Genomic DNA, 11,436 nt, shown 5'->3' with positions numbered 1-11,436 from the left:
ATAAAGTTTATTTAAATATCATAAAAAAATTATTTCTACAGAATTAAAGAAATCTGGAAATCGGTTGACCGTGCAGGCCAACCCTAGAACTTCCTGCTAAGTTTGCATTTCAAGCACCTTAAAAATGTGTTTTTTGATTAATATTTGAGCTTTTCAAGCTCAAAGCACAGTTTTTCACATTTTGAGCTCTTCGAGCTCAAAATGTATTTATTAATCAACGATAACTTTTGAATGTGTTGTTCGATTTCCTTTTTAAAATAGCATTCGACGCAGTTTTTAGTCACAATAAGAAAATTTACAGGTATATATTGATTGGTTGAGAGATCTCGAAGTTATCATAAAAAAATACCGAAAAACAAAATTTTACGAATTTTTAAAGAACTATAACTTTTGAATGCGTCGTTCGATTTTTATTTTCAAAAAAGCATTCGACGCAGTTTTTTAAGAACAAAAAATGAATTTATAGTTTTTTTATGATTTTTTCGCACGCTTTGGAGTTATTTTTAAAAAACAAAAAAATTAAAATTTTTTTCAAATTTCTTCGGAATGGCTTGATGAATTAACTCTTAATTCTAATCAGATCTACGTTTTGATAGACCCTTTTGAATGATGTATCGTAGAACTCAATCGGTTGATTCGTTTTTGAGAAACCGTACCACAAAAATTTATTGACACACACACACAGTCGGACACCTCGACGGGAATAATCAGAATGGCTTCCTGGAACCTTAAATTAAAACGTGGACATCCGATGAAAACTCGATTTTTGAAAATCGGACCGAAATCAATAACTTTCCATTAAAAATTTTTAATTTTCTTAGCGGAAAGTTAAAAATATATACTTATATGAAATATCGTGAATACAGTTGGCAGTTCTCACGCAAACATACGTAGATGTACTTATTTTTATTTTGTTGGTAACTTTTTTTAAAAAACTAAAATGTTGAGTAGCTAACTTCAGGGTGTCGGTTTTTCGTGACGGTGTGCGCGCGCATCGTAAAAATTTACCCTCATCATTTTTGCCTAACGCGCCAAAAAAAGTATACACGGAAAAAAATAATCTGTGGAAATGACAGATATGGGAATGTTAAATTGACATGGTTAGATTTTGTTAGATTTACAAAGAAAAACTGTCAAATTTACAGAAATAATATGTGAAAATAACATAATCATACGATGTCAGATTTACATATAAAAACTGTCAAATTTACAGTAATAATATGTAAAAAGTTAATTAGGGGAGCCTGGGGCACGACGGTACCACTAACGGTTTTTGACGGTTTCTGTAGGTTTTCACCATCAAATTCGTTTATTTTCCGTCTATTTCAAATAAATCGGTCAAAATTTTGCAAAAAATAAAAAAAAAGTTTTTTTCTGGGGTACGACCGCCCTCTCCCCAAAAAATTATATGGAAAAAAATTTTTTTTTTTTTTGAAGCCATTATCATCAAAATCTAGATATTCTCCTCCCAGAAAACGTCATTAAGAGAAAACCACGATTCTTACGAGTCTTGAGTATCGCCGAGAACTCAAAGAAAAAAAATCAAAATAAAGCAAAAAAAAAAAGACCTCAGTTAAACAAAAAATTAAATTAAAACCAAAAATTTGAAAAGCTTACATCTTTAAAAATGTCAATAGTTCACAAGATACAAGGTCATTTCTTAATTATTGATATTTTTAAAGATGCACTGAGAAAAAAGAAATTTTTATCCAGAAAAAAGTCGTTTAAGATGAATTTTGGTTTTTTGACAAAAAATATCAATATCTATCATGATAATAATATGTTGGCATTAATTTCGATATATTAACAAATGAATGTGTTCACTTGAATTAAACAATAAATACTTTGATTAGTTCGATCAATTCTTGAGACAAGAAAATATATTCTTGAAAATTATCAAGAATATATATTCTTGTGACAAGGAAATTTTCTCAAGAGTAGTACTTTTTTTGTCAGTGTGTATGCTCATCCCGATGTTACGCTCATCAAAAGCTTTCATTTGAGTAACCACATGCATTTTGATATATTTTTCATATATACATATATATAATATATATAAATATATGAAAAATTGATGTGGATACTTAAATGAAAGGTTTTGATGAGTATAATATCGGGATGAGCTTATATCTTTAAAAATATCATTACTTGGCAAGATATCAATATCAGTTCTTAATTATTGTCATTTTTTAATATATAAGCTCTTCCCGATGTTACTTCTGGGACACCCTGTATAAATATATAAAATATATGAAAATTGATGTGGGTACTCAAATGAAAGGTCTCGATGAGTGTAATGTCGGATGAGCTTAGATTTTTAAAAATGTTAATAATTCACAAGATACAAGCTCAATTCTTAATTACTGACATTTTAAAGATGTAAGCTCATCCCGATGTTGCACTCATCAAGAGCTTTCGTTTGAGTACCCACATGCATTTTGGATATATTTTTCATATATACATATATATAATATATATAAATATACAAAATATATGAAAAATTGATGTGGCTACTCAAATGAAACGTCTTGATGAGTTTATATCTTTAAAACTGTCAATAGTTCACAAGATACAAGGTCATTTCTTAATTATGTATCTAGGGATAGAGAGAACTTTTGAATGCAGCCTAAGGACTTATCATCATAAATTGACTATTGGTGATAATGATATGAAACCATGAAAAGGCCCAACTCCAGGTCAAGACTTTTCCAACGATACCAAATTTAATCATAAAAACCCATTTTATCATATAAATACACTGGCCACAGAATTTTGCTTATTCTCTTAACAATCTAGATAAATCTAATATTCATTATTATAGTTATAGCCATAATTTATAGCTATAACTTATAGTTAAATTTGTCATTAACGACAAATTTGGGAACTGGGGAAATAAAGGATGAAGGGGGAGGGGGGGACCTTACTCAGTAGGAATTTTCGGTAACCGAAAAAATAATTTGGACAGCCCAGACCGGGACTCGAACCCGGATCGTTTGGTTACGCGCCAAAGGCTCTACCAGTTATAGCTGGTTATTATATGCATCTTTATGCTTTTTACTTTCTATGGTTTGCAGATTTGAACAATTATTTTGTGACCTAATTTTAACTTCCGCTAAGAAAATCGAAGATTTTCAAAAATCGGAAGTTATTGTTTTCACCCCGTTTTGCAAAAATCGAGTTTTCATCAGATCTCGACGTTTGAAGGTCATAGGAAGCTTCCCTGACTACTCCCGCGAGGTTGTCACGGTGTGTGTGTGTGTGTGTGTGTGTGTGTGTGTGTGTGTGTGTGTGTGTGTGTGTGTGTGTGTGAAAGTATGTGAACCGCTTATAACTTTTGAATGGCTTGACCGATTTCATCGCGGTTGGTGCCATTCGAAAGGGCTTGACCGAACTTAGATTTTAAAAACTATTTGGACTAATTCAGATCAATAAATTTTGAGAAATCTTAAAAAAACTGAAAAAAAAATTTTTTTCAAATGTGGTTTTTTTGGAATAACTTTTAAACGGCTTAAAGGTTCAATTCCAAAAACTAATCAGCTCTTAACCTCAAAAAACCACGTCGATCGCTACCAGTCCGGTCAAAATCGGTTGATTCGTTCGAGAGATATCGTGAACGAAAGAAAACCGAAAAAAGTGTTTTTTCGGAATAACTCCGAATGCTGCCAACCGCGTGAAAATCGGTTTGTTCATTCAAAAGTTATTGCGGTTTAAAAGTTCAAAAAATAGTGTCTTATCAAATCTCTATCAGACTTTTGAGCTCGAAGAGCTTCAAAGCATAGGGAAGTAATCTCTTTGAGCTCGGAGAGCTCAAAATAACCCATAAATTGTATTTTTGAGCTCCAAGAGCTCAAAAACGTCATTGGTGCAATTTTAAGCGCCTAAGTATGGAATTAGCGGAAAGTTGCAGGGATGGCCTTCAGGGTCAACCGTTTTCCTAATTTTTTCAGTTAAAACTTCAATTTTTAGAATCTTTTTTTTGTTTATTGTTTACATTTTACGAAATGTGAAATTCTTACTCACAAATAACAAGTTCAATTATTGTTTTAACATAAATTTCACTTTTTTTTTTTTTAAGTGAATTTCACATTTTTTTAATGTCATTATTACATTGAAAAACTGTAAAATTAACAGTTTTAGATTGACAGTTTTCACAATGTAAAAATAACATTTTTAACTTTGTAAAATTGACATTTTTGGGTTGACAGCGGTAAATCTGTAAATTTGACAGTTTTTTCTGTAATTTCGACAGAGTCTTTTTTCCGTGTAACTTCAAAAATTTCTTTTTTCTTAATAGTCTTATGAACGTGGACTTGGCGCGATTTTTTACAGTGAAACTGTTTTTGTTCGGATTTTAGTATTTTTTGTAATTATAGTAAAAACAAACTATCCTCTTGAAGCTACAGTTTATGTAGAAATAATTTCAGCGTACCCTGGCGGGTGTAGGTGCAAGCGGTGAAATATCTTTTTCCAATTGTAGTTTCCCATCTATAGAAGAATTACCATGCATTCTCGAATTATTCAGTATGTGGCATGTCACTTTCTCCATAAGAAAAAAGTCAGGATCTAAAAATCTGGGTCGCTATAGTTTGTGCTGGTAAATTTAATTCATTTTAAATAGAATTTATTATTTTCAAAGACCATTATTAATTAATATTGATAATATAATATATAACGTATTATTATAAAGTATCATTGAAGAAAAAAAAGGTCTGTAGAATGAATAAAATTTTGCAACCTGAAAATATTTCGGTTAACATACTCGGTAGTCTGGCGCTTAATTAAACCCCTAAATTAAAATTTTCCCTCCAACAATTGCAATTAAAGAGAGCGTACTCTTTGCTCCAGTTGATGGTATCGTATTTTGAAATGCACCAAATCAGCTTGACTACATGTAATTTTTCTTCTGCATTGAATTAAATGATATTCTTAAAGCTAGCAGATGTAATAAACTCATTGACCTGTTCAAGTTATGCATTCTGTTGAAGAAATTCAATGCACAAATTATCAAAACTAGCAACCTGCAGTCCCTATGTGACTGCCAAGAATTGCGAACTATAACAAATAAAATTTTGCTTAATTGTATAATGATTTTCGTTAAAGCGTACTTTACTTTCTTAACTATTGACATTTATAAAGATATAAGCTCATCCCGATGTTACACTTATCAAGAGCTTTTATTTGAGTACCCACATGCATTTTGATATATTTTTCATATCTACATATATATAATATATATAAATATATGAAAAATTGATGTGGGTACTCAAGTGAAAGGTCTCGATGAGTATAATGTCGGAGTGAGCTTATATCTTTAAAAATGTCAATAATTCACAAGATATAAGGTCATTTATTAATTATGAATCTAGAGAGAGTATTTTCTCTTAATAATATTCTCAATAATATAGATGATAGGATTAAAATTAATTCAATTATAATGGAACCATCAAATGATGTTTCATTTTATTATTTTATCTTGTGAAAAAATATTAATAATTGATAATAATAAGACTTTTTTAGTAACCCAAATCTTGGATGATTGCTATTTTGATAATCATAGTCAATCATTAAAAATAATCAATACCAGCTTTAATATTTGGAAATTTTTATCATATATGGATTTAAACGATTGTGTTATTACTTGTTTTGATATTTTAAAGGAAAAAATGTTCATAACTAAAATATGGATGCAAGTAAAGAATTAAATTAAATAAATTTATATTATCTTTTCTTTCAGAATTTTTACAATCTGAGATGGTTACAGTTACCATCTTCGATTATAGCAGTTATAATTTTTAATAATTACAATTATCATTTTTGATAGTAATCGTTACCATTATTAATAGTAATTAGTACAATTGTCGATGATAATACCTATCATTTTGTGACTAATTAATTTTATTACCATTTCAGATAGTAGGAGTTAGTATTTTCGTATACTATAATTAATTTTTCTCCGTGTAGAACTAGAAATTTTGAAAATGAATGCAATAATATTTTTACATCTTATTTTTTACACTATTACTCTTTGGGATAGTAGTATCGTACTTAAAAAAAAAAAAAATTAACGCGGTCTTCCGAATGTCTGTATCCCATTTTTTATATGTAGTCATGATAATTCCTGAAAACATAAATATTAAGCTCAAAAGGAACCGATAGTTTTTTTTTTTGATATTCCAATTACACAGTTGTTTCAGAATTTACAGTTCAATTTTTGTACACAGTAAAAAATTTTTCGTCATTGTGCAAAGTATAAAAATATTTGTGTAGAATATTACACTTTAGTGTGTAGAATTTCACACTTTCAGGTGTTGATTTAACACACTAGAAAGTAGAATTAACATTAGTTGGTGTAAAAACAGTCAATAACACAAATATTTGTGTTAAATTTGACGAAAATTTTTTTACTGTGTAATGGTATCGATTGTATTCTAAGTTCTACGGCATTTTACACATTTATTCTACGTCCTGCGATAATTAAAATAAGTCCGGCATTTTCAACGTCATTTTTGAACAATCCAATGTAATTTTTAATATTTTTGTATATTTTGAAATTAAAATAATAAATTTACGAAGTTTAAATAATATTGATTATTATTTTCATTGAAAAAACAAAATCCTATAAAATCGTCAAATTTAAGGTCCTTAGACGATTGTGTCCCCTTAAGACACGTATTAGCCCTCTGTTATCTGTTCAGTGGTGCGATATCGTCGTATTTTTCTTATCTGAGATGAAAATGCCGCGAAACATTTGAATATTAAATTAAAGCAAGACTTATTTTTTTATTAAAAATTAAATGACCATTATTAGGTGTGCACTTATGAATTTTCCAAATTTTGTGTTTGATTTAATATGTTAATTGACGGGTATATTTCTATAAAGAATAAATAATTAAAAAACTATTTTACTATTGTTTTATTTAGCCTGATATGGCCATATTGGAAAGGTTTTCTATGGGTTAAATTAAGAATATTTCTTTTTAATCAAGTAATTTTTTTTCATGTAGCTATAGTCTAACTGGCATATATTACAAATAAACTGTACAAAATGACTAACCAGAGGAACTAGGTCTGTACTAGAGAATAAAAAATAATAAGTTGAACATAGACTCATTTGTATGCTCCTTAATTAGAATAAAAAGATAATTAAAAAATTCATAGTATTTAATTACATTGGAGATTCTAAATGAGTCCTCATTACCGATGACTTTTGTTGATGAATAAAAAGCAAATAGTTGACTTTATTTCTTAATTTCCGAGGTGTTCTTTCATGCTTTAATATTGCTAGCTTATATTATAACTTATATTATTTCTTCTAAAAAAACTAGATGGAGTTTTTTCCAAAGAAATGAGACCAACTGAAGACAAAAATAGTAAAACCATAATACAATTGGAAACAGAAAGTAGTTGAAAATGGGTAGAAAATAAAATGAGATCCTGAAGCGGTGATAATGAATTTGATAGCACCAGGAGTGGTAGGCAGATAACCTAACTGTTCTATAATTAACAATCCTTGCGGTAGAATGAGTCCAGGAAGTTATGAACGTGATTGGTTTGCATAATGAAAAATCACCTTGGCGATGTTATGTCCCTGCAATAATGTTCAATTATCCTCATTCCTCAAAATCTCGCATGTTTGTTATCATTTTGCAAAATCACATAGTGTACCCGAGAAAAAATATTTATATATAATTATATATATTTATATATAAATTGGTTATATATGATAATATATGAAAAATGGCCAAATATAATCATATATAATTATATATAACTATATATAATTATATATAACAATATTTAATTATATATTTATTACATCTAATTAATTATTGGGTTAATTTTATGGATATAATATTTAATATGGTCCTACGCAATTCTGTGTAACCAATTAAAATGCAAAAAAAAATATCTAGATATAATTTTATAGCTATAACACCAGCGGTCACCTATCCAACTATTAACCCTGCTCAATGCTGTTTAACTTTGGTGATTTCCGCGCGTCTTGAAGTGTCTGTCTACTGTGCTGCTGTCTTAGATTATAATTATTCTATGATCTACATAATGTATCATATGTGTAAAATGCTGAAAGAGCGGAAAAAGCGGGGATCAGGTTTAGGTCTGGATATCTCAATTAAAACGCGGAAATATTATTAAAAATTAACACTATAAATTTATTTACACTAAATACAAGTTATATTTAATATGTTAAATAGCGGATTGTTTAAATAAAAGTGGATTTATAATACACAGCGTGGGTAGCACAAGCGATGCCGGTTGACACGTGGGTAAACACTCTGCCGGCACTGTAAAAGCGGTGAAATAAATGCACAAATAATACAATTTATCTATAACAAACTAAAGCGAATTATTAGCGGTTAATTTAAGCAATTTAAATTATAAAAATAGCGAAATGCGGTTAATTAACAATAAGCGAAAGTAAAGCGGAATTAATGGCGACTAGTTGCAACTAAAGCGTGGAAGCGAAAGATAATAATAATAGTTCGTCTTCTTCCTCGTTGAGTTGGAGAAGAAGGCTATTGCGCATGTCTAGTGGGAGTGATCAGCCAATAAAGCGGTCGATCCATGGCGTTATCGAGAGGCTGGTTTTCCATTGGCGGTTCGATTTTGCGGGAACTAGCGGTGGACAGGTGCGTCTCTTGAATTTGGGAGTCCCCCAGGAGCGAGTTAATCGCTACTGGGCCTTGTTCACCGAACATTCTCCCCCGGGTCGGCGGCTGCGTCGACAAGATCATCTTCTTCATGCGTTAGCGCCAGGACACAGAGCTTTGTAATTGGACGTACCAGCTCTGTGTTAACTGTCTTAACCGTTACCACGCGGATTTGTCCATCTTCACCTGGATGGACAGCAATTACTTTGGCTAATGGCCACTTGGTTGGCGGGAGATCCTCAGTGGTGATCAGTACAACTGAACCGACCTTGATCTGGTTGCGTCGATGATGCCACTTTGAAATGGCCTGGTAGCGGTGGATGCAGTCCTGGTAGTAGCGTCTCCAGAAATGTTGAACCATTTGCTGGACTTGTTCCCAGTGCGAGAGCCGAGCAGGTTGTAAATCTGTCAGCGATGGCTCTGGGATAGCGGTCAGTGACTGTCCGATTAAAAAGTGACCTGGAGTCAGTACAGCCAGGTCAGCAGGATCTTCATTCAGCGGTGTGAGCGGTCTGGAATTCAATATGGCTTCAATTTGAGCCAGTAGCGTTGAATATTGCTCAAGCGTCAACAGCGAGTCTCCGATTGTTCTTCGAAGGTGAAATTTGATAGATTTCACAGCGGCTTCCCATTTTCCTCCAAAATGTGGAGCTCCAGGCGGATTGAATTTCCAGTTCGTGCCATCTTGAGCGATCAAGGTTGATAATTCTCGTAATGTGCGGGATCCTGCAGTGAATAGTCGTTTCAGCTCTTTATCTGCTCCTACAAAATTGGTTCCACAGTCTGAATATAGCGTGTGGCAGATACCTCGGCGATTAGTGAAGCGGCGATAAGCGGCGATGAAAGCGGCAGCGGTGTAGTCAGTTACTAGCTCTAGGTGTACAGTTGAACTGAACATGCATACAGAGACTGCAATTCAGCCTTTGTATGTTTTTGCTCCACGTCCTTGAGATGATTTCAGCGTGATAGGTCCAGCGTAGTCGAGTCCTGTATGCAAGAAGGCTCGAGTTGGCTGTACTCGTGCGGCTGGTAGTTGACCCATCAACTGTTGAGCGCGTTCGCCACGGTGTCTCGTGCAGATAACGCAGCGTAAAATAAATGATCTGACTGGAACACGGCCTCCAATGATCCAGACACTCTTGCGTAAATCAGCGAGCGTAAGCTGAGTACCTCCGTGAAGCGTTTTGCGGTGTGAATCATCAATCAAAATTGATGTAAGCGGTGATTGTCGCGGTAGTATCGCTGGATGCCTCTCTTCTGGGTCCAGCAATGCGTTTTTCAAGCGGCCACCGACTCTCAGGACCCCCTGATGGTCAATGTACGGAGTCAGCTTAGTGATGCTGTTATTTTTAGGCAGACCATCACCACCTTGTAGCGTGTGAATCTCTCTAGCGAAGTGTTGTCCTTGAGTGAACTTAATCAAGGTCAATTTAGCGCGCTCCAGGTCTGATGGAGTAAGCGGGTAGGCCAGCGAAGATTGTGGATAGTTCCAGTAACACAAAACAATTTTTAAGCGGAATAATTAATTAATTTAATTGAGATAGAGCCAGCCTGATCCGGCTCGAGGGACCAAATGTAAAATGCTGAAAGAGCGGAAAAAGCGGGGATCAGGTTTAGGTCTGGATATCTCAATTAAAACGCGGAAATATTATTAAAAATTAACACTATAAATTTATTTACACTAAATAGAAGTTATATATTGAAATGAAATTTTAATTTTTACCAACAATCAAAATTTCTTATTAAGCCTTTCAGCCTTGCGGATTCGCTGAAGACCTAATAAGTTTTCTTATAATCAATGAGACAATACCGTGTAGGAAACTTATCCGCCAAATTTCTTATAACACGACCTGCGGTAACGGAGAGTTTTTTGGCGTTGATACTTGTCTTTTGCGTAGAGACCCGCGAAAGAACTCAGACTCGGCCAATATAATCAACTTTATTTACTTACATAAATTCCAGTAGTGTTTTGGAAACCTTGGGTGGCCTCTTGGTCGCAAGTTCAAGGTGGCGGGTGATAATTATGTAATAATTATACTTATTTACACTGGTATATTCAATTAACAAGTATATTCAAATAAATCAAATAGAAAATATTAACAATAATAACTACACTGATTATAATAAATTTAGTTATGAACCAGTAATGCACTTAAAATTAATGAATCGACAGCTAGTGTCTAGATACAGAGAATCGGTAGTGAATACCTAGATATTATATGTTTTATAATATTAATATAAGGATAATTAGTACGTAAGGGATCGACAGCTAGTGTCTTGTTTGTCGGTAGTAAATACCTAGTAAAAAAAAATTGTGTTGTATATACTATGACTGACGAGGTCGAAGTGCCGATCGATGCTCCAGTGCGTTGGGTATTCGGTTTTTCCCCTACTTTCCCCTTACGGCGCCTAAATATCGACCGAGTTCGATTAGGATAGTACGATTTTCAAGAGAATGTCACGCAGCTGATCAAGTGGACAATTTGCATTGTCTCAATCCCCTTCACCAAGCCGAGACATACTCTTGAAGAAAAAGATTGATTATGCATTAAATGCAAAGAAAATAATCTTTAAATATATGATAGATACAAAATAAGAAATTAAAGTATTTCGAGAGAGGCGGCACGGGGTACCGGTAACGATGAATTGGAGGTCCATCGGCACTCCGATCGCGTGACTTCGACCTCTTCTCCGAGAAAAAAATAAAAATTACTTATGATAGTAATAATAGGAACTTAACATATAATTATGTGATAATACAGCTGAA

General features: G+C 32.9%; 1 protein-coding gene across 1 annotated transcript; it reads right to left on the bottom strand.

Annotated features, from left to right (window-relative positions):
- Positions 1-8,706: 8,706 nt before the first annotated feature.
- Positions 8,707-9,567, bottom strand: LOC123266112. The gene has a single exon (XM_044730143.1). The coding sequence runs from the start codon at positions 9,565-9,567 to the stop codon at positions 8,707-8,709; it is 861 nt and encodes a 286-aa protein (XP_044586078.1).
- Between the last annotated feature and the right edge of the window lie 1,869 nt (positions 9,568-11,436).

This window comes from Cotesia glomerata, linkage group LG5 (assembly GCF_020080835.1).
Source record: "Cotesia glomerata isolate CgM1 linkage group LG5, MPM_Cglom_v2.3, whole genome shotgun sequence".
Lineage (NCBI taxonomy): Eukaryota > Metazoa > Arthropoda > Insecta > Hymenoptera > Braconidae > Cotesia > Cotesia glomerata.
Note: the sequence above shows the minus strand (reverse complement) of the source record. Positions and strands in the feature narration are given on the sequence as shown.

Excerpts from the sequence above, each read along its gene's own strand:
- LOC123266112 (XM_044730143.1), bottom strand. The coding sequence starts at position 9,567 with ATGTTCAGTTCAACTGTACACCTAGAGCTAGTAACTGACTACACCGCT.